General features: G+C 38.9%; 1 protein-coding gene across 1 annotated transcript in view; it reads left to right on the forward strand.

Annotated features, from left to right (window-relative positions):
• The window catches only part of CELF2 (CUGBP Elav-like family member 2), a 195,877-nt gene that overhangs the window by 157,201 nt on the left and 15,604 nt on the right, over positions 1 to 23,072 (forward strand). Inside the window, 2 exon segments of the mRNA NM_204260.2 lie at positions 4,123 to 4,257; positions 21,799 to 21,930. Coding sequence (NP_989591.2) covers positions 4,123 to 4,257; positions 21,799 to 21,930 — 267 coding nt within the window.

Consider the following 23,072-nt stretch of genomic DNA (forward strand, 5'->3'; position numbering starts at 1 on the left):
ATTTTATTATGATATTTGGAAACCCTGATCTGAAGAGATCTTGGAAGACTTCAGGAATGGTTTGTGATTCTGCTGCTTCCTCTACAAATCACCCAATAATTTCAAATTTACGGATATCACAGGAGAAAAGCTGTGGTGACTGAAACGAGGCAAATTGCCTCATTGTATGAAAGTTTGCGTCGGAGGCAGCGCAAGGAGTTGTAGAATGTAAATCTCGTGCTCTCAAATTTCCCTGTGTTTTCACAGAACTGCATCTGTGACTGTGCAGCACTACAAAAATTTCCTGCGAATGTGCTAATAGGCCTTATGAGAATGTTCTATCACCATCCATCTGTCACTTTTTAACAGGCCTGATTGGCAAGCACTTGTAACAACTGACATCTGTTCTTGCTTATTGATATGTAGATTTATGGTAATTGCTGTGAACAATAAGACACAAAATTACCTAAGGTGAACATTAAATTAAATTTTCATGCCCCTATCCTTATAAATAATTTTTTAAAAAATCTTAAGTTTCAAGCAAGGCATACTGTGCATCTGTTTTGTACATAATTTAATTGTTTTTTTAATCTGCCAAATAGCAAAATGAAAGTTGAATTTCCTTGCAATCTTGAATATTTGCCAAGCTAATAGCACATTGGTAAATACGTGTTATTAAAAATGGAATCAAACTGTATTGTGATTCTGTGTTTTTTTTTAATCATTTCACTTTAATTTCCAACATTGTCTCTATCATGAAGATCAAGAGTTATTCCTTGCCCAGAAATGTTTTTTTCCCCTACAGGGGGACTTCCATTTTTCATGTGTAACTCTGCCTATGAGGCTGCTCTTCAGCGTTAAGCAATTTGCATTTCTACAGAGAGAGGTGCATTTGCTGAGTGAGCAGCACTTTCAAATGAGAACGATCTACTCATTTTTGGTCAAGCTCCGTTGGGGGATTTGGGACTATTTTGAAGAAGTTGTAGGATGTGAAATGTGTGAAGACAGTGTGTGAAAGAGGAGAGAATGACCAAGCAGATTAGTCCCACAGAACTATACCTTGGCTGAAGTTCAACTGAATCAAAATCCCTATTTGAAAGGAAAGTACATTTTGGGTTTGGAACTTGAGAGCATTTGATTTCCCTTCTCCAATTTTGTCCTAGCAAGTGGGATATTGACGCACTTGACAAGTTGATGGGCAAAGCCAATGAAGGGAGAGATGAGATTATAAACTGCCTAGGGAACATAAAACTGTGATGACAAGAGTTATTTTTTTTTTTTTTGAAAGTTGGAGCAGAATGGATCCTAAAGAGGTTGTGTATTAAATGATAAACTGGTTGACACAAGCAGCTGTAGGGCATGCTGGGTGATGGCATGTGCTCTGAGCCACTGCTGACAGCCACTCTGGGACACTCAGTGCAGTGGGGCTCTTTGGGCTCCTTCTCATGACAACAGCAGGCAGGTCGGTTGCTTTTTTTCCTAAAGGCACTGTAGCTGACACCCCATAACATCTGCAGAGCTGGTTTGTGGCCAGTGTCTTTTAGTCACCTCTGTGTTCAAACAGACTGGGTGGGGAGACAACTCCGTCACTGCCTCACTCTTGTTTATTAATCTCCTTTTGGCACAGAAACTCTTTCTTAAAGTTGACGAATCCCTCTTGTCCTTGCACAGGAAATGTCCCGCTATAAAATAATGTTTTTTCATGATGATGCAATGCTGGTGTTAGTTTTGCGTCCACACAGGCACAACAGTGGCACGCAAGGCCCAAGAGAGCTGTTGTTTGTTCCACTGCCTGTTGACCTTGTCTTGCTGCTTCCTTGAGTGCTGCACAGTGTGTGTACATTGCCTTCCAGCTCCCATCCTTCTGTGCTCACAGTGTCTCTGCTGCTGCAGCCTTCTTCAGCTTTGCATGCATGCACAAAGCCTCGTATATGAAATAAAGAAAGCGGTATTAAATTGCTTACAAATCTATTTCCTTCCATATTGAAGTTTAGAGAAAGGTCCACACATTTTCCAGAAGCACGTGGGGTTTGGTTTGAGGAAGCTCCTGTATTGTTCTGTGTGATTTGCTCACTGTTATTTAATCCTGCTGTATGTGCTGTTTAAAAGTTTGAAGTGGAAACCTCACAACAGAAGAAATATAAGCTGATTATGACTGATCCTACTGATGAATTACTTACCAGAGGGTGATAGAAAATCATGCTGCCATGGTGAAGAACCAACCCACTGCTTTATCAAATGTCCATTGCAGAGCAGCATGAAAGAGGGGCTCTGTGAAGATCAGCAATGTTTGCTGGACATTCTAGGCTGTGTTACTTATATTTCTGATAAAGGAGGAAAGTAAAAGGTACCTGAGGACCAAATATCAATCCAGGATAAAAATGGATTCCATATCTCATTCCGAAAACACATTGGGTTTTGAGGGTTTTTTTGCAAAGAGCAGCAATGCCCTATGATCTCTCTATTTAGTAGTTACATTATTAAATCCAGGCTTTTATTCACAAATAGATGCTTAAATCAAGGTTCACCTCTGAACTTCTGGTGCTAGGACAATGACAATACCTGTGCGTTCAGCTCTTTGGGGAGCTTGTCTGTTGCACACAACAAGTCTCTGACATGTGTATTTGAAAGTATTGTCAGTCTATTATTGAAGAAATTCACAAAAAAATACCTCTCTTTCATTTTTTCCTTCTCAAACATGCTTACAAAGCCTTATGTTTGACCTCTTTTTTTTCTTCTTCTCCAAGCTGATAGGAAGTTCACCTGGTATGAGAAACAAAATGTGCACAAAGAAGTAATATCTCTCTCATGTTAGACAAGCTAACGATCAAAAAAACAATAAAAAAAGAACAGAATGAGTTTTTAGGCACTGGAGCTCTTCTCTGAATGTTCCCCAAAACTCAGGTAGTCTTCTCATCTCTGTCACTTGATCTAAAAGAAAGTATTACTCTTCGTATGAGCTTCATACAGCTAATATTATGAAACCATTTTAGTATGTTATGGTTTATGGTCTAATTTATTGTCTGTGTCTACTTTTTCAATTCTACCAAGGTCCAAACCAACCTGGTAAACTCACACTGCCATCCAAAAAATCTCTTCCATGCCAATATGTTGACATTCAGCCTTGTGATCACCCCTTTGGACAGTTGCATCTTATCCATAGGATTCTGAGAAGGATCCAGTCTGGTTAATATTAGCACCTAACTTGTATCTGTGTTATAGTCTCATACTGAAACAGTCCTCTGTAGAATAAGGGCCTAAGTACTTGGCATAGTCCAATCTAAAAGGTAGGTGCCTTGAAAGAGACTCCCAATTGCTCTGATTTAAGTCAAATACAATTTGCTGTTCCTTGATCATCTTTTTTTCCATTTCACATAATTTGTATTTATTGTTTGTCCTTTGTAACTCTCCATCTAAGTTAAATCCTTTGCTGTTTAAACGAATGCATTTCTTCATTGAAGAAGAGATCTTCATTGAAATGCAGGTGTACCTCCACCATATCTTCTAAAATAATGAAGTAACAGCTGACCGACTACTCTTGTTATCACAATGTAGAGCTTATGGCCTGAAAGCCCCCACTTCAGTGATGGTTCATTGATCAGTCTGATGCTAATTTGATGCTCTTAATACATACGTGGATTTAGAAATGAACTATCCAAAGGAAAATCGGTGCAACTATTGGCTACTGCACAGTGCAGTCTTAGTAGATACACTCAGATGGGACATGGGAAACAAATTATATTCATCCTAATTATATGACCCTGTATTGAATGTGTTTTAAATGTTAAGTTATCTTCATTACACCCCCTGTTGTGTCAGGGAATAGTATTGCTCCTGGGATTCACACAGAGTTTAAATGACTTCTAATTCCACACTTCCCTTATCGAAGTGACACCAATCAGATTTAATTTTCCTAACTGTAGGCTGGTGCTATTGCCATATTCTCTCACTTTGAAGGCAGAAAGGTGAGAGATGCTATCTGAGGGCTTTTAGTGGCTCTCAGATTATAACTGTCTTGGGAGTGAAAGGAACTGAATCTCACGGCAAGATACACTCATTGAAAATAGTTTATTGGGTTTTTGGGTTTTGTTGGTGGTGGTTTTTATGGCACCTTTTAATTATCTCTACTGCTTCTCCATGCAGGCATGAACGCTTTACAATTACAGAATTTGGCAACTTTAGCAGCTGCAGCAGCCGCCGCCCAAACCTCAGCTACTACCACCAATGCAAATCCTCTCTCCACAACGACTGGTGCTCTGGGAGCCCTCACAAGTCCCGGTAAGACCAGAATGCTTGCTTTCAAAATGCAAAAATGAGAGCAAATAGGAAGAAAATATTTAAAACTGATACCATGCTGTGGCTCAGTTACGTGCTTGTGTAAGTTCCAGAAACCCTTTTAATAACTGAACGTATTTTTGTTGTTGTTATTTTTTAAGAAAATAACTCATTTCTCAAGCTGTCCAATATGGACTTGTTCTCCCTTCCAGACACATTTCAGGGGTCATCAAAGCCTAACAGACCCATCTTGCAAAACTCTACATCAAGTTTACAAATGAATGAGAATTTTAAGCTAATTTTAACTTTTCAGAAAGAGTTGAGAACATGAGCTAATCCTTCCCATCCTACAGAAAGATCACACAAGGTGGTACTTCTTAATCCCCAGGAGACAGATCTTTGACTCTAAGCCCATCGTGAACTTTTTTTCTTCACCCATCATAAATTTTTATGCAGTCCTTCTCTCCTTTTTTCCTTCTCTTTTCCTTTCTGTAGCCTCTATGGAGCTGTCTTGTGGTCCTGAGAAACAGAATTGATATCAGGTGCATAAGGAGTGCACAGCCACAATCTGAATTAATTACCCCAAATTGTATGGAGAAATAAAGGATAGGCTAAGAGACAGTGGTGCCTCCATTACTGTCATGTAGACTTTCATCCATGAACTTCCCATGTCTGCAAAGCCATTGCCACTGAGGTAGGGCAGATCAAGAGTTTAGTAACACTTCAGCACCTCTGGAGTCCACAGAGAGAGATGTTGATTCAGTGTAGTTATACTGGGTTTACAGCGAAGTAGCTGAGTGAAAATCTGGCCGCTTATGTAAAGATAAAGGCTGTAGGGTGTAATTATTTGCATCATGAAGTGTGTTTATTGCTGTTCTAAAGAACATTCATATTATTTTAGACACCACTAAAGAACATTTGTGTTTAATCTTGTTTAAGTGTGTATTTATTCCCCATGAAAAAGTAATTCATGGCAGACGGTTTGAGCACATCAGTAAGGAAAACAGCCTTCACTGCACAATAGAACTGGGACTGAGTGTGGTGCTGGGTGTTAAAGCTGGCCAACACTTACCATTATGTTACGGTTTTATTGTTCATTTGGGGAAGAGGTTAAATGGAAGGCAGCTTGACTGAATAGTAAGTTTGTGTAGCCTTTTGCTGTTTCTTATGTGAGCCTCATATTGACCTAAAAATAATCAGTCACAACAGCCATGAGATGCAGACTGGGGCAAAATGATTTGGTTTTGCTGATTTTTTTTTTTTACTTTTTTTTTTTTTTTTTTTTAAGTTTGAGCTTATTCTTGTCTCCATCCTGGAGCTGGATCTTAATGCATTGCAGAAGGGTAGCCTGAGTGTTGGTGCTTCTGTTCTACTGTCTTCATGTCACCTATTTAGAGAAATGTTGCATTTCCTGCATGCTGTGTAATGTATCTGCAGTTTAGATGTTAAATGTCTGTATAGCCTGCCTCCCAAAGCATACTCAGCATCTCTTGAGCTACATTCACTAGACCTCTTAAAACAACTAAACATACTGCACAGCAGCACAGAGGGTCTAGAAGTGAACTTTCCTGTCAGTTACGGGGCATGAGAATCTCAGGCAGCAGCATGCTTCCATTGTGGTATTTGCCTTACCATGTTAGTACAGGACTCAAATTCACACTTCAGGTTTGTATTTTCCTCTCTCCCTCTCTAACAGAATCTCCTTATCCAGCCTGACTGAGTTGCTGGTCCCTCCTAACCCAGGCTCCTGAATGCCTGGATGGATGAGTGACTTTAGCCAATGTCCAAGCCTGCAGAAGTGTGTGCTTAGGAAGATGCTTTGGCTGGGAAGGTGCTTTTTCAAGATAAGAGTTCTTGGGGTGCCATCTTAGAGGAAGTGGCAAGGTTTTTCCAAAGAGATTAGTGATTCTGGCTCACACTTTAAAGGTGTGATATTTTCAAAAAATCCAGGACATTTAACCTCTGAAGTGATGTATTCTGAATGGCAGTTGCTTCTTATAGACAGTCTCAGACAGGTTGGCATACCGAAGAGAAAATCCATATCTAGTAGCTTCCTTAACCTGTTCCTATTGCACAACCAGCCTAAAAACAACCCCTGATACGTCTTTCAGTTTGAGCTTTCTTACCTGGTTCCACATTCTCTACCCTATTAAGTATTTTTTTTTAAACCTAAACAATACCTTTAGTGGTTCTTCTCTGCTCTGTATGAAATGAATTTGGTTCAATAAAGCTTGTCGTAGTAGCTCAAAGTATTTTCATTAGAACTTGAAATATGTTGGCAGAAAACATTTAAATGTGCCTTTCAGAGTGTGAATGTTTGGAGGCCTTGAGGATATTTTTTTGTTGTAGTTTTCTTTTAATAGAACACTTCAGTTTGTGGTGTTTCATAAGTGTAAATTATTTTGTCTGATTTCAAAGCCTGCACAGAGCCCAGTAAGAAATGTTTGTGTCTCTCCAGATAATGCATTAAATTAATATTTCTCAGTTCAGAAAACTACCCAAATTTAGGAGTGTAAAGGTACATGCTTAAATTGAATGATTTCCTTGATGCTGTTAAAGCCAAAATCCTACTCTGAACAGGAATGGACTTGAGCACGTAGTTCTAATATGCCTTAAACTATGCCAGCCACATCATCAATCATCCACATTTCTACCCTTATGTAACTGTATTTCTCCTGAAGATTTCTCTTGAATGTGTCTTCCACCAAAACCTAGAATCACAGAATCATAGAATAGTCCATGTTGGAAGGAACTCATAAGGATCATTGAGTCCAATACGTGGCCCCACACAGGACCATCCAAGCCCTTGTTTTGTATTTTGTCTGTGTCTGTCATAAGAATCCCACATTGTTGTTACTTCCTTTCAAATTAATCTTGCAGCTTAAGTTTACATAGATAAGATTAGCAACCTTCAATGCATCAGACTGTTAACAATGGAGGTCAGACCAACTTTGATGCATTGGTGACACAGAAAAACAGGCCAGGAGGTGAGAAACGAGCATGGAATCTGATGTTTGAGCATGTCAAGTTTTGCTACTGACTTCTAATTGCAACGTGCTCAAAAGAAAAATATTCACTATGATTCAATAGCAATTGTTCCATTTGTATGAAACTCTTTCTTCAAGGTTCACATATTTCCAAACAAATTAAATTCCAATGATCTTTCTCTCATATGTGCTGTATACTTACTAAAAAGCTTTGACCGCCACAGAGTCTAAGGACACTCATTCTCCTTTATGTACTAAATACTTTCTCTTAAGCTTGAAACACTATTCATTCAGAAAGAACAGAGACAATGCAATCCCCCAAACTATTAATTTTTTTATAATTGTAAATTTATAATTTCAATTTTGCATACCCATGGAAGTCTCTCCCTACAGCATTGTTAGAAATGATTTTTTAAAAGCCTTTGCTTAAAAAAACATAAAAGATTAAGCTTTCATTTTAGTAAAAATCCCCTCAGGCAATAAATAGGTTCTTTTGTCTCTTGGCCCTGGAAAAAAAAATTAAAATGGTTTAAATTGCCCATGGTTAAAGTAACTGTTTCTTGCAATTATCAGATGGTAGTGAATAAAAATGAAAATGAAATCATGAAAGAATAAAAACCAGGTAAATGCATATTATGTCTTTCATGAGTTTCTCACGGGTCTTTTGAAGACTCATTTAATCATCTTTCTTGTCTTTTATTTTGATATGATAATTGTTTCCTTTATTTACTTTAATCACCTCTATTTGGTTAATTAATTCTTCAATTTCTTTTCATTTCACTCACTTACTTAGAATATTTTCTTGTTTTAACGGCAAGTGCCTGTAGTACTTCTTAATGTAATGGTATGGCCTTGGGGTAACTTTTACCCAACTCTATGGAGCCATGGATGTTGTCTGAGCCAGTTTGTCTCAACTTCCCCCTGGCTTCCCAGAAATTTGCATTTCTCATTATATCAACAAGGAGTTTGGAGGAACTGTGTCAGGTGTAGATATTGATACTTAATTTGGGCAGGACAAATCTCATCTTAGTGTTAAGGACTTTGTCCTGTTCTGCAGAGAATATCCTTGCCATATCCCGCAGAAACTTAAACTAGCACAAAGTCCACAGAAAGGCTGCTCCTGCAGAGGTGAACATATGAACTCAGGATCAATGTATCTCCCTCCAACACTCTGATGTTTACTTTGCTTTACTTGACCCATTACCCTAATTTTCACAAGGATAATGTTTCTGTTTTTTTTCTGGCTTTCATGGGTAGTACAACCTTGGTACTGTAAAAAAATTCCTGCTATTTTTTTGTAAACTAGTATTAAGCAACAGCAGAAAAATATCTGTACTCTGAAAAGAAGGAATATGGAAGTTGAGTTTCAGATACCAATTATTTTTTCATCTTATAACTTTCCACCATTGCACAGATTTTTATTGTTGAATGTCATAGCATGAAAGAACCAAAATCACAGAGTTTGGAAGGATCTCTACCCAGAGTCTGTGCTCCAGGATCCTGCTCAAACCAGAGCCACATAGAGCAGGTTGGTGAATGCTACGTCCAGGCAAGGATTGAGCATCTCCAGAGATGGAGATTCCACTGCGTCCATGGGCCTGTTTCAGTTTTGTTTCTTAAAATTCAGACATAACTGTTTTTCTATAGCCACTAGGGAAGCTCTTCTATGTGCAAATGAAGAGATGAAACATCTAATTATACATCCACATTTGTCTGCATAAACATAGTAGCTTAGTGGGTAGTAATGGTGATAGGAGGACAGTTGGACTAGGTGGTCTCATAGGTTCTTTTCAACCCTGTGATTTTATGATTCTATGATATTCAGTATAACTTCTGAGCTGTGGAGGAATTGCTAAACCAGAAGCTAATTCAGTTGCAGACTTAGGAGCCTTGATTTTCCATGACATGTTCATGATTGTCTGATTCTCTAAACTATTATTTATTCACACCACTGAACTAGCTATTCATGCTTCAGTAACAGAACTCTTCAGGTTTATCTGCTGTGTAAACCTAAAAGGAAATCTGTGCAAAAAATACTGTCAGTGTAGAAAGATAGACCTTTTTCTTTAACAACCTCTTAAAATCAAGCCCAGCTTTTGCCACGTTCTGTCAGAATTCACCTGTTAAGTCTTATGTTGAAAAAAGCCCTCCTCACATAAAAAGTGTAAAAATACTCATTTTCAGACAGATGCTGACACTGAAGTATTATTGCTTCCCCCCTAAGAAAGGAACCCTGTGAAGTATAGAATAAACTGAAAAAGAGAGGAAAAAATATTACCATTAGTGTCTGTCCTGGAAGAATTAGTTCAACTTTTCCCCCTGCTAAAAGCAGAGAATTATAACTCACAGTTAACATCTGTGGTTCATTATTTTTTCTACCCCCTAATATGGCATAAAGATTGTCTTTGTTAGTTGAAGGTATTCATGTTGTGAACACAATTGTTGAAATGTTAGCGATTTTATGGAATATACAAGGTGCTTCAGCTGAGAAGCAGTGGAGAGTGTTCAAATAATCATTCTCAGAAGATTCTCTTTTTTGTTCACTTCAGTACAATACATTTTTCTCCAATCAGCAGTGCAAGGCTGCCGCCGTGACATTTTGTTAGAGGCCAGTACACCCACTGAGATAGCTGTGATTTGCTTCCAGGATGATCCAAAAATAACCCTGCCAGTAGGTGTGTAGGAAGGTCTGACAGTTTGCTGAAGAATGAATTGGACTAGATGTTTCATGTTGGAAGAGATCGGTTTAAAATGCAGAATGGCACTCTTTATACTGTAGTACAAATTGATTATTTTTGTACCATTTTTTGTGGAATTAATGCAGGTTCTATTGTTATAAAAACATTTAAACTAAGCTTTGTTTGATTTGAACTACATAGGAACCTTAGCTCTCATAATGTTAATTGTTTCAAGGATAAAAACCAATTGCTAAATGTATCTTAAATAAAGGTTTACTTATACAGTGTACCTACCAAATGGATGCCTCAGGTGAATGGCTGCTTAAACATCCCAAATATATGATTTTCAATGTTACATTTAAATGTAGTTTTATTATTGGCACCATTATCTTAGTGCTCTGAAACAGAGCAGTTCAATATCTTAATGCTGATCTCAGCACCATTTTTTTTTTTACAAATTAAATATTTGCAAGGAAGCCAGGGAAGAAAATGTTGCCTTGGCATGCTGACTACCCAGCGCCCATCACTTAACTGCATAGTTCAATAAGATTGCTGTCTGTGATGAAGGGAGTGTATCACCAAACTGTTGTGTGTGAACCACCCTTTATGTTTTACTTTATGTTAAGTATCTGCGTCTGTGCTTGAGTTTCTAAACAAACAGATGATTGTGACTGTTCTTAGTGCCCAGAGATGATGATGCTCCTTGCAGAGATACACTGGTGCTAAGTCCATCTGCTAATTAAGTCACCCTTAAGTAAGGATCCAAGCATATGTATTAGAGCCAGAACTAGGGAACTGGGCATGAATTTTTGACCTATATTTGTATTTTTAATGTTTCAAAACATCTAAAATGCCTAAAAGAAAAAGAGTTTGAATCATGTCCAAAATATCCCAGAGTCTTAGTGCAGTAAAAGGAGAGGAGAAGGGTGATTAATTCTCATGGAGCATCCCTGGAACAGTAATGTCTCTCCCTGGCTCCTCATTTGGAACAATGAACCTGAAGGATGCAGGTGGCAGCAGGCTGGCGATCGATTAACCAGAATGACCTGTTTGCAGATTTGTCCTGTGAAATGTATCAGGTCATTGTATATTCTCCTGGCAAAGAGATTTCTAAGCAGGAGTGTATTAATTCAGCCTAAGGGATCTTAGGGAAGTTTAGTTATTAAACAGCTGGGTTTAGTGGGCAGAACCTGTCAGTGAAGAAGTGTGAGGCTGCTGGACAACTTCAGGAGGAGACCATTTCAAAAAGCACCTTGACCCTTTTTTAAAATAAACATCAATATTTTAGGAATTTTGGGCACAGAAAAAATACCTGTCTCTTTCCTTCGAACTGCACGGTCTCCAAAGTTGAAGAATAGGAACACATGCATATTTTTCAGTGAATAATTCTGCTGGTTAATTCTTCGGAGTTGTTTTTAGGAAACCGTGTACAGTACTAAACCATGGATTAGTAGGATCTAATTCAACAGGAGACATGTTTGTTTTTTAAACATTAGTATATTATCGTCTTCCTAAAGTATTAAATCCATTGCCTAAGCACCTTTCTGGATTTACTTTGCTTGCAGTATACAAATAACACTTTGTAATACATTATATTTTGAAAGTGTCTCTCTTCCCAACTCTTAATCATTATTTCAGGCCACAAGAATCCTACTTTGTAAAAAGCCAATTTTTCTCGTTTTATTAGAAGTATTATTTCAAGCTCATCCAGAGCTGTTTTCTACTAAAGAGATACGATACTGTCTGGTTGACGACACAGGTAGATATCACAGAATCAATCACAGAATCATCAGTGTGGAACTGGCCCAAAATATTAATTTGCTTTTTACTCTCTTCTTCCATCTTTATAATTTCAAAGGAAAATGTACCCTTAAACACAACAGCATAGATTCACATAAGTATGCTCAGCGACCCTGAAAGTAATCCTGAAGAGTATGGACTTAGGAGTCTAACTAAAGTCTCTGCTTAGCTTCTTCTGTCTTTGCAAAGAATTTGAATGAATTAGTTCACCTCTCTGTTTGGGTCGGTTTTGTTTCTTTTTTCTTGTACATAAGCATGCATGCACAGGACATCGTGAAATATAAAGGTGTTCTCAGAAAGTCACCTTCAGCCAAAAGGATCACCATGGGGAAAGACTCTTTCCTCTTCCACGTTCCTGCTTAGTCTCGCTTGCACATGAATGCTAGAGACACACAGATGTGACTGGGTGTTGAGAGGCTGCTGTTCTGCCTTCCTCCATTAGTCAGTAGTGTTTCTCTTTTCCTGTATCCTGAGAAGTCATAAATAATCTTTCATAGTGATTGTTCACCTGTGAGTAATGAAGAAATAGAGGGACATTGACTTATCCAGGAAAGGCTGTGATATCGGTATATGTCTCTCTATATTGTCATTCTCATTTCTGCCAACTCTTTCTTCCTCTCTTGCTTTCCTGGTTCTCTGTCCCTGGAGTGCATCTGTCACTTTTATTTTATTCTTTCCAAGCACAAGCAGAGCACTTAAACTTACTAGAATCTTCCTTTTTGACACGTCAGACAGCACTTCCAGATAGCAGAAAATGATCAAGTTTCTACTCATCCCTCCACACCATAGGCAGTGTATTTGTCAGAGAGCTTCATGGAGAATTAACCTCCCAGACAGGAAAATCCACATTTCCTTTGCCAAAAATTGCCCTGAGAAGCAGAACGGGTGCGTGATGGCACTGTGTTAGTGACTGGCAGGCCACCAGTTTGTATGAGGGTGGATACGCAGATTGGTTGGAGATCATCATAAAGGGCAGACAATTTAATGCCAATCACAACACACTAGTTAGATTAGAATACCGATGAGCCCTTTTGAAAGGCCAACTGCATCTTCTTTCAGCAAAAATATTAAAATGCCCCCTTTTCTCCTACTCCCCCCCTCATTCTCCACAAGAATAAATTAAAACTTGGAGGTGTGGTTATTATCACAGAATAATTAGACCCCATGGGATTAGAGACACTCAACGTTTGTTAATGCCCCTGGGTTGTGATTATCTAATAATGATGATGCCTCTGTCATCGCTTAATTATTCTTCCTCTTTAAAATGTTCCTTGTGCAGTCAGAGCCCTTAGAGTGTGTTCATTTCAGACAGAAATGCAACTGCGAATTCCTGAGAGCAGTGTCACGTGGACAGTGTGACTGACTTCCCAGTTCTCCCCCACACCCATGTTTATAATGCTCATTTCATAAGCTCCATCATCCCCATACTTCAATTGCTTAGCTTTTCCACTGGAGGCATTTAAGTCATATTAGGAGCGAACTTTATGGCTTCCATCTCCTTAAACTAGCCAGTTATTGTTAGACCTATGTGAAGAGTGGACTGACCTTAAACACCTAGGATCAGCTCTGGACAGAATCCTGCATAACAGCAGACTGGTGGTGTTACACAAGGAACTCCTACAGCTGAGTGCCCTTTTTATCTCTTTAAAAGTGTACCACAACCAAAATAAGATGCTGTAGGTCATAACGAAGTTGGAAGCTTTGCATGGACTTTGCTCAACACAACTAAACTGTGGCCAGTATCCTTGGGCTTTCACTCAAGCCAGCAGGTGTTCATCTTGTTTAGATAAAGTTCGCATGACATCATTGCAAACATCATTGTTTTTTGCAACTAAAGCTTAGAAAGGGAAAAGAAAACAGAGCCGTAATCTGATTATCCTTAAATCCAGTGTTGTCTGTTAGCTTTATTATCCCTCTTGTACTAACAAAGGGACAAAGAATATTCTGTTTACCCAAGTGATTTTCAGTAGTAAACAAAAGATTTTAAATTCAACTTGCTAAAATTGGAGATGTTTTTTCTTAGAGTTAATATTTCTTTTCTATTTGTCCCCAACTCTTACCATTTACCTCTTCTGTGTTACTGACCGGGGAGATGTTAGAATAATTTTGATTTTCTTTTCTTATTGCTTGTGTTTCTTCTCATAGTTTTTTTTTAAATCCATTCTTTGCATCTTGTTACTACAATTTTATTTTCTGTTGCACATTGCTAAATCAAAAGGAAACTAAAATGAATCTAAAATCCATAGGAATCATGCAAGGTCATGACCTCCTCTTGTTAGATGTAGATCTAGCCCTGGAAAGTTTACATAAGAAATACTTGAGGCAGACCAGGATCATAAACACAGCAAAGAGTTAAGTGGCATGTTCAGTCTCACCCTCTGTCCTTGTAAACAGACCTATAAACAGAAGCCAGATCTTCTGTTCCATTTTCTCCCAACCCATATTCATTTTTCATCTTTCTTTTATTCTGCTTCATTGTTGCTTGACTTTTTCTGCTTTTCTGCTTTTTTTAGGATCATAGGATTTTGGAGGTTGGGAGGTCCTTGAGGAGGTCTGTTGTCCAACCCCAACTCAAAACAGGGTCAAATGTGAGGTCAGATCAAATTATTCAGAGCTTGATTTACTCAGGACTTGAAAACTTCCAACAACACAGACTGATCAGTCTGGGTAATCTTTTCCACTGCATGACAAGCTTCACATAGAAAAGGTTTTTCCTTGTATCCAGACTGAACTTCTTTTATTTCAATTTCCCTTTCTTACTCCTGCAATACACTGCATTGAACAACCCAGCTCCAGATTCCTGCATGCCATAGGTGCAGAGGTGCTGCTGTTATGTCCCCCTGAAGCCATCTCTTCTTTATGAACAAGTGCACCTCTGCTGGCATCTCCCTGCAGGATGAGTCTTCCAGTCTTTGACTGCCTTGGTGGTCTCCCACTGAGCTCCATTCAGTTGATCAACATTTTTCTTGCAGTGAAGAGCACAAAACTAGATATAGTACTTAGATAGGATCTAACAAGTGCTGACTAAAGGAGAGAAATCAGCTGGATCTCCTGTCTCTGCTCCTTTCCGTTCAGCCCAGGACACTGTTGGCTTTCTTACCTCCCAGAGCATACTGCTGTGTTGTGGTCACCTCCCATCAGAACCATTAGGCCCTTTACAGCAGAGTTCCTCCCAGCCCATGCATCCTATGCTTGTGTCATTGAAACACATTGCTCCCCCTCAGGTGCAAGAATTTGAATTTGTATTTTCATGGGAAGAGCCTTTCATAAGGTACATGTTGGCCAATTCTGCCTCTCTGGGTCCCTTTGAATGTCAAGACTTCAGTCAGGAGCTGATTAAGGCAGATCCATTTTATCTAATCCTTGGAGTCATTGGGCTCAGGAAGGCAGCAGAAAATTAGAAATGCAGCCTAATTCACAACAAGAAAGAGGATTCTAGATTCAGAAAAATGCCAATATAAATTTGACAGGAGACTCTCCCAAAAGAAGGCATGTGTTCTCTGCAGCTTCTCATGCTTAGAGTCACAGAGATGCTTAACCTTACATTTTTCAGTAGTATTGATCCCTGGCACACTGCTGTATCATCTTTATTGGAGCAAAGTACTTCCAGTGCTGAATTATTTTAACTCTCCATTAAGTAAAACAAGAACAACAAAGTTGTGTTTCAAAGCTGAGTGGTGTACTTTGCTTTTTAACATATGTACATCCTCTACAACTGATTAAGAAGGATGTGAACAGAAAACAGCGTTGCAGTTAACTGATAGCAAAGTAAATGTTGGGCTTCCTGTTGTGCCGTGCATTAGGGAGTGACAAGCAGTTGTGGAGTGTAACTGAGAGCTGCATAAAGGAAAGCTGTCAATAGGGCTGATATGGTTATCATTGTGGATCGCTATTTGGGAAATGCCGATGTAGTTAAGCCAGTTTTGGATCTGAAAAAGCCCGAAAAGCAACACCAGAGAGCTAATTCTGCTCCAGAAGTATTGACTCATCTCTTCTGATGGGTGAAGTGGGTGAAGGTCTACAGTAACCCTCCATATAGGCAGAGAGGAAGCCAGCCTTCTTTTTTTTTGCCTCGCTGCCCGCAGCAGGGAGTTGGAACTAGATGATCTTTGTGATCCCTTCCAACCCAAGCCATTGTATGATTCTGTTATTTTCTTTGCCCTATCTCTCTTGTAGTCCTGCCCTGAAACCAAAATGGTGTTTCCAGAAAGAAACATTACTTAAAATCTTGAAAATGTCTCTTCTGATATTGTTGATACCTTAGTACCAGACTGGCAGTGTGTCTGTGTATCATTTTCAGACAGTATTCTGGAAAACAAGAAAGGAAATAGGATGAGGCAAAGAGGAATGGAGGGAGTGCACAGCCTAGTGGATATCACCACCCAGAAGATAATGTCAAGTTAGCAAACATCTTATGGAGTTTCCTAGAAGCCCTTTTATTTGTGGAATATGGCTTTCTATATCTCTCAGATATTTACCAAGTAAATTAAGGAATGGGATCTAACACACACGTGAAACCATCTCTTTGCTAAATCATGGTGTTAAATGTGTGATTTAAATACATCCTTTTATTCAGAGCAGCAGTAAGAGGACATATTCCTACAGTATTCTCTTTCATCAAGTGCCCGGACAGCTTTTCCTGGCTCGGAGATACAGATGAGGGGATGAGGGATTTGCCCAACTCTTTACTGAAAGTCTGGACTGCGTGAACTGTGCACTACAGATGGACACAGGTCTCTGGTTTTCTTACGTTAGTATACCTAGAAGTCCTGTCAAGAGCGTTCCTTGGTCTGAAGAACAGGAAATAAATAGGCATGGTAGAAATATAACTTCATCTCAAAGATGTAGCCTTCTATAAAACAAGCCAGCAAGTGGAAAGCAGCAGAATCAACCCTGTTTTCCAGCAACAAAGCAAAATAAAAACAAATGCAACCATAGTGAATACTTTATCTAAGGTAGCATGGGAAGTCTGAGGTAGAACTGGAGAGGCATCAACAGCATGTAGTAGTTTAGCTCATTGTCCAGAGCACAGGTCAGTACATCCTGACATAGAAATCCAAAGGTAGCGCACTGAACTTAGATGTCTCTTTATCTGAGAGACGGTCCAAAAGAACAGTTTTGGCTAGACTAGCTTAAACTAACTGTGAGACTGCCAAAGATGGAGAATTTAATCCCATCCACAGTGTGCAATGCAAAGCCAAAAAAATATTTCCACATCATTGACTTTCCTAGATGCTGTTATCCTGGATCTACTTTTCCAGCTGATGCGAATCCAGATGTAAATCATCCTGACTCTATAGATTTAAGCTTGCCAACAGAATGGCCAAAGGTTTATGTGTTAGTACTGCCTGTTTTTCTAGGTTGGCATAGGTTTTAGGAATTGTGTTGAAATGCTATTTAAATAAAAAGGGAAATGTCTCATTGCTCACTTAAACTTTTTGTATAGGAATCTCTGACTTAAAAGTTGCTATAATCTGTTACATGCAGAAATTAAAATGTTGAGAATAGATGAAAATACCAAATAAATCCAGCCTTAGAAATCTCCACAAAAACAAGTCATAATTAAATAACTGTACCATGTACAACATTCACTCCAAATCAAAACATGTTCGCTATATCAAAGAGAGCTCTGTTAAATAATATGTTAATCAAAGGCCAAATTTCTTTATTTATAGTAAAGCTCATAAAAAATTTCATTTAGGAGGAGATCAAATTGCTGAGGTTGGAAGGGATTTGGGAGTGTCACGAGGGAGAGCTGCAGCCTCCTCTTCTCTATTTCTCAACTTCTTAATAATATTATTTATATTATTTGGAAATGTCTGGCTATTTACTAAACTGAAGTTGAGTAGTCTGGAAGAAAAAAGAGGCAGATAGTTATGAGGCTGACTCAGAAATATGGGAATAGGGGGATCAGTGAAGAAGTGACTTTAGTCTCTAGTAGTTAAATATAAATTTTGAATCTTACCTTTCATGGTTGAAGATTCTAAAATGTTCTGTAAAATCTCTGGATGTGCCTTAGATGGAGGAGGCAACAGCTGCCCAGCACATAGCATATCTTCAGGAAACAAAGCAGACTTTCCTACAGGTCACCAGGCAATTCTTTATTCTTGCAAGTCTTCACTGACCTTTTTCCAATGCTGTGATATTAATTTCACGTATTAATAGATTTTTAAGGTTAGTTGATGTTAAGGTGAGCATCTGGCCTGAACTCTTGCAACAGTAGCCAAAGGATTCAACCCCATAACTTCTCCACTAGGGCCAGGCAGTGCTGCTCTCGTTGAGCAAGTCTCTCTGAGAAAGCTGTCAGCTTATTCCAGTGACTGATGTTGGAGAGGAAAAAGTTCCTTTGAGCAGACAAAATCTTATCTGCAATGTTCTGATGTTTATCCAGGGCTTAAAATTGTTAGGGAGTGGTAGGTGCAGCAGATAAAAAGCAGCTCTGTTCTTCTCTGCCTATTGTATATGCAGCTACTGTATAATCATCAGGCTGAATCTCTCCCCCTGACTTCAGTATCAGCTAATTCACTTAACACAGCCCTAGGTACATCACCCTGCCATATATAGGTTTAAGGAGGCAACTATAAAATTGCCAGTATAAGGAGAAAAATAATATACCAAATGTGGTGGAAAAAAGGTGTGCCATACAGAGGGACTCCAGAAGCCTAAGTCATAGGAATTGGACTTGATGATCTTTGTGGGTCCAACTCAGGGTATTCTATGATTTGCACTTTTTTGTGTGTTTTGATTTTCCTCACTGTTGCACTTAATAGTGGTGCACCAGTAGGACAAAGAGGGTGATTCCCGGCAGCATTACAGCTCTGTACATCAAGCTGTCTGTGTAGCTGGAGAGATACCTACTTTTAATTAAGCACCACTATGAAGTGATTCAATTCAGAGCATCTATGTGCTGGTGTTGAGCATGGAAAGAGCTGTGAAATGTTTTCCTTTAATTTACATGGTGCCAGGAGAGCCTGGTAAAAATGAATTTATAAATTCTGTAGGTATCCAATCTGTGTTTGTCATGTGGAAAACTAAAAGCCATAAATATAGAATAATGCTGTTCCAACAGTGCATTATACTTCCTTTGCCATTACTCTGAGCAAGTTCTGGGAGCCCAGGAGCTTTGCTGACATGAGAGAAATATACAAGTTCCCCCAAAATAGTGCAATCATCTACCGTTACCACGAGGCATATAATTTTTCTTTTTTTTCCCCTTTGGTTCAGTAGACATTAAAACTTTTAGTTGAAAGAAACTAGAAAAGGGCAAAAGACAGGAAAGGCACAGTCCTTGTCTTCAGATGATTTTCAACATATTCTGGGAGTTCATAAGGTAAAAACTTTCAGCTGGCCTAAGCCTCCACATGTCTCTTGTAAGACTTTCAAAGTCTTGAAGACTTTGTTTCATCTCCCCACAAGTTTTTTGAGGACGAGGAATACCATTACTTCAACTATTGATTTTTGCAACATTTTGTGACAGATTTTCAGCTCTCTCTAAGTCTTGGTCCCATTCATAATAATGTCTTAGCTCATCATTGTCTTCATTTCATATGCACAGGATGCAGTAAAAGAGGAGAAGGTGTGGAGTCTCCCAGGATATCTCATCCAACAAGTTGCTAGATCCATCGCTTACAAGTGCCCTAATGAATGGAGTTTCTTTTATTTCTGTACAGCCCATGTTCAATAAGATAATGGAAACCACACAATTTGTTCAGTTTCTTTTTCCTCAAAGAAATAATAAGCCAAAGAGGAAAAAAACATTGTATTAGTGGATCTGTGAGACAGATAGCTGCTAAGCAGAAGAAATAGCTACAACAACAAAATGCTGATTTCTGAGGTTCTTCAATGCTCCAACTAGTATTTTACAATTGATTGTGTGCCAAGTCGTTATTTAGGCAAGTTAGATAATCTGCATTGCAACTTCAAATGGGAGAATCACTGAGGCACCTGCTCTGTGTTTGTCTGATGGAATAAAGAAACTTGAAAAGAATAAAAGAAAAAAAAAATGTTGGCCCCAGGTATTGGCCATCCCCAAGGCACGTGTTTGAGCAGTGAGCCTGATAAGAACCACCACGATGAGCTCTGGGCTACGCAAGAGGATTTAATCAGATTTTTCTGCCTTCTCCAACAGATGTGTTGACAATCCATAAGCGTATGGCTCTCACTCACAGGAGTTATTTGCCCCCAAGAGCTTTAATGTAATTTTAGGCAAACAATTTGCTAGCCCCCATTTCTCTCATTTCTTAAATATATGTGTCTCCTCAAGAGGAAAGAGTAATATAATCCTCTGAAAGAGAAATGGATGGCATTCAGCCCAGTCATAACCAATCAGATCCTTCTGATTTAAGTGCTTCAATTAAATGATCTGATAATGAACATGAACAGAAACACAGGGCTGTGTTGGTCACAGGGAATTCACTGACATTCATTCACTTTGATTTTTTCTCTCTTCTCTGCTGGTGTTCGCATTATCCGACAAAAGAGTTTTTTCACTTGTTTTTTGGATTAAGTTTTTTTAATCAAAGACATCATTGGCTTATTGCTTTGCAGAAGGTGATTGATCAACCAAGCTGCTTCCAAGTTCCAACCAAGTTGCATCTGCAACAAAATTATTCAATAGAACACTGCAGATGTGGTGGAAGTAGGGACAAGGAATGCTCCAGAGTCAGGAAATCCTTCCTTACTCTCATGAAGAGAGTCCTTTGGACTTTTAGGCCCACAGGGGGAAGGCTTGTCTTTGGTGGGTCTTGAGGTTGTAAAGATGGGTTATTTGTAGTTTAGGCCTTTGAAGTTCACACACAGAGTTTGAAAATTTAGCTTCAGATTGTTTTTCCTTCCTGGATGCTGCAAACTGTAGGTGCTCCACTTTCTTGAAAGTCCACTGGGTAATCTGATGTGTTCAGCAACCCAAAAGAGGATGCAGATAGAAGTCATCTTAACCATTTCCCGGCTACGTAATGGGTAGGAGCAAAAAACCGTGGTATAGACATGATGTGCATGCAGTAGATCACCAACAAAACACTGACTTTGAATGTTTTCAGAACAGAGTGCAATTTTTAAAGAAAAAGAAAGTCTTTGTGATTGGTGTGCTAACATAGGGCTCTAGAGACAAGCTAAAACCCTGATTACTTCCTCAGCTTTTGTAAGTGTGATTTGCCTGATACAACTTCACGTATCTGTAAGTTAATTTTCTAATTCATGCACGCTATTCAAGGCCCCTCTACAGGTGAAATACACTTTTCTAATTCATCCCACCTATCTTAAATGATAGACATTTCTACGGTACCTTACTTCCTATGATAAGAGACTGAGTCTCTTTCTCTGCCTGAGCATATAGTTTAGATGGATTTATCTCTCTCCCACCTTCAGAATTGTCTCAACCTCATAGCAGCAAAGACCTTTTATCTATCTGAGCCTCAGCTTTTCCTCTGGCAGAGCTTTGGTAGAAGCATACAGTATCATCTATGGCATATATGTACATGACTATTTGCATACATAGGCCAGACTAAAAGTCTGCAATAAGTAGCTACTTTTTGTGTGTGTCCTGTAATTCTTCTTTTTATAAACTTCAGTGTTATAGTGTTCATACAGTGCCCTGTAGCCATAACTGGAGAGTAGTGTCTCACAGAAGATTTTAAATTTTACTTGAAGGGTCTGTGACAAAAATCTGTTGTATGACAAAATTGCTACAAGGAATTCTATTTTTTCAGTGATGGTGTTTAAAAAGTGGCAATATCTCAGCTGGTTAGCTGATCACCCTGGGATGCCAGCCTGGTTGACAAACTTTGGAAAAAGTGACTGTACTCAATTTTACTGTTTCTGTATTATGTTTGCAAATCGAACAATGCTAAATTTTATCATCCAGACTTTGCAGTTCAAGGCTCATCAACACTTTCCGTGAGCAGTCATGATAGTAACATTTTGAGCAAGGTTGGTCTATTGGTCTGATATTTTTACTTTCTTTATTGCAAGTAGCCTTGTTGTTCCACTTGATGGAATTGTAAGTGAGTTGTTCTGTGATCAACTAACGTAACCAAAATATGGACTTAATTTTGCCTTCTTTTTTTTTTTTTTTCTTTTAGTGGCTGCATCAACTGCTAATTCCACAGCTGGTGCAGCCATGAATTCTTTGACTTCTTTGGGTACTCTCCAAGGACTGGCTGGAGCCACCGTTGGACTGAATAATATTAATGCACTAGCAGGTACCGTAAACAGTGAGTATTTATTGCTGTGGTGGACAGCCTTTCCCAATAATCTTGCCACAAAAACTGCCAATTGTAAAGTGATTATACAATTATTTTTAATCTATATGCACAAGTGGTCAAGCTGGTGTAGTTCCATTCATGTTACATATGCAGTTCTGGAGTCTTTAAGTTTCACGTAATTTGCTCTGCAAAGTGAAGTCTTTTGGGTCCCTGCAAAAAGATTCCTTTTCTTGCAAGCAAATGGAAGGTAAAAGAAATGTTACCAGGGAATCTGGTTACCTAAGTTATAGGAAAGGCTCCTTCTTCATTTTGGGAGTCTGAAAAGATGTACATCAATGCACAAAAACTCATTCAGAAATGTCATGCTAAGAGAGGCACACTTGCTACAGAGGTAGTTCTTTTAAAATGTTTGTAGGAATTATCAAATTGACACGAGAGCAGCATACTTGCTTTTAAGATGAAGGCGACTTTTTGGCATTTCATTGGCAAGTATAAGAGAACAGTGCCGTCAGTCAGCTGTAATACCAGAACATGAGTATCTACCCTATGGCATTTTAAACCCTGACATACCAAGCTAAGTAGATCACAGTAGCTCTTAGAACATCCTTGTTCTTAGCCTCGGTCAAGTTTTTCCCAAAGAAGAAGTTTTTTTTTTATTGTATCTGTTATGACGACTTCACCTTTGCCTGAAATGGAAGAAATTGGTTCAGCTGCATTTCCCCCTCCCTTTTTTTAGTTGCTGTTGTTCCTTGCATTTCCTTCAGCAATGCAAGGAATCTACTTAGTCATTGACAGTCCATGACCCATCATAATGTGCCCCCAGGAATGGATGTCCTCCTCAGTATCACTTGCTCACTCTGATGCTCTGCATGGTGTCCTTTTTGTTACTGTTATTTGGCTGCTCACCCAGTCCTTTTGTTCTGTGATCTCTGGTTGTCATTGTTGGGAGCTGGGAAGGAAGGGGGCTAATGGCTGTCCATGAGCGATTGCATGGGGCCTTGTGTAAAACAGATCTTGCTTCTGGCAAGGACATGCATATTTCACACAAGCAACCTTATAGCAAAGATGACTTGAGAACAATTGAAGAAAAGTATGTATATTAGGTCCCAGAATGCCAATGTTAGCTTTTCTTCTTAGTCTAACTTAATATT

The sequence above is a fragment of the Gallus gallus genome, chromosome 1, assembly GCF_016699485.2.
Source record: "Gallus gallus isolate bGalGal1 chromosome 1, bGalGal1.mat.broiler.GRCg7b, whole genome shotgun sequence".
Lineage (NCBI taxonomy): Eukaryota > Metazoa > Chordata > Aves > Galliformes > Phasianidae > Gallus > Gallus gallus.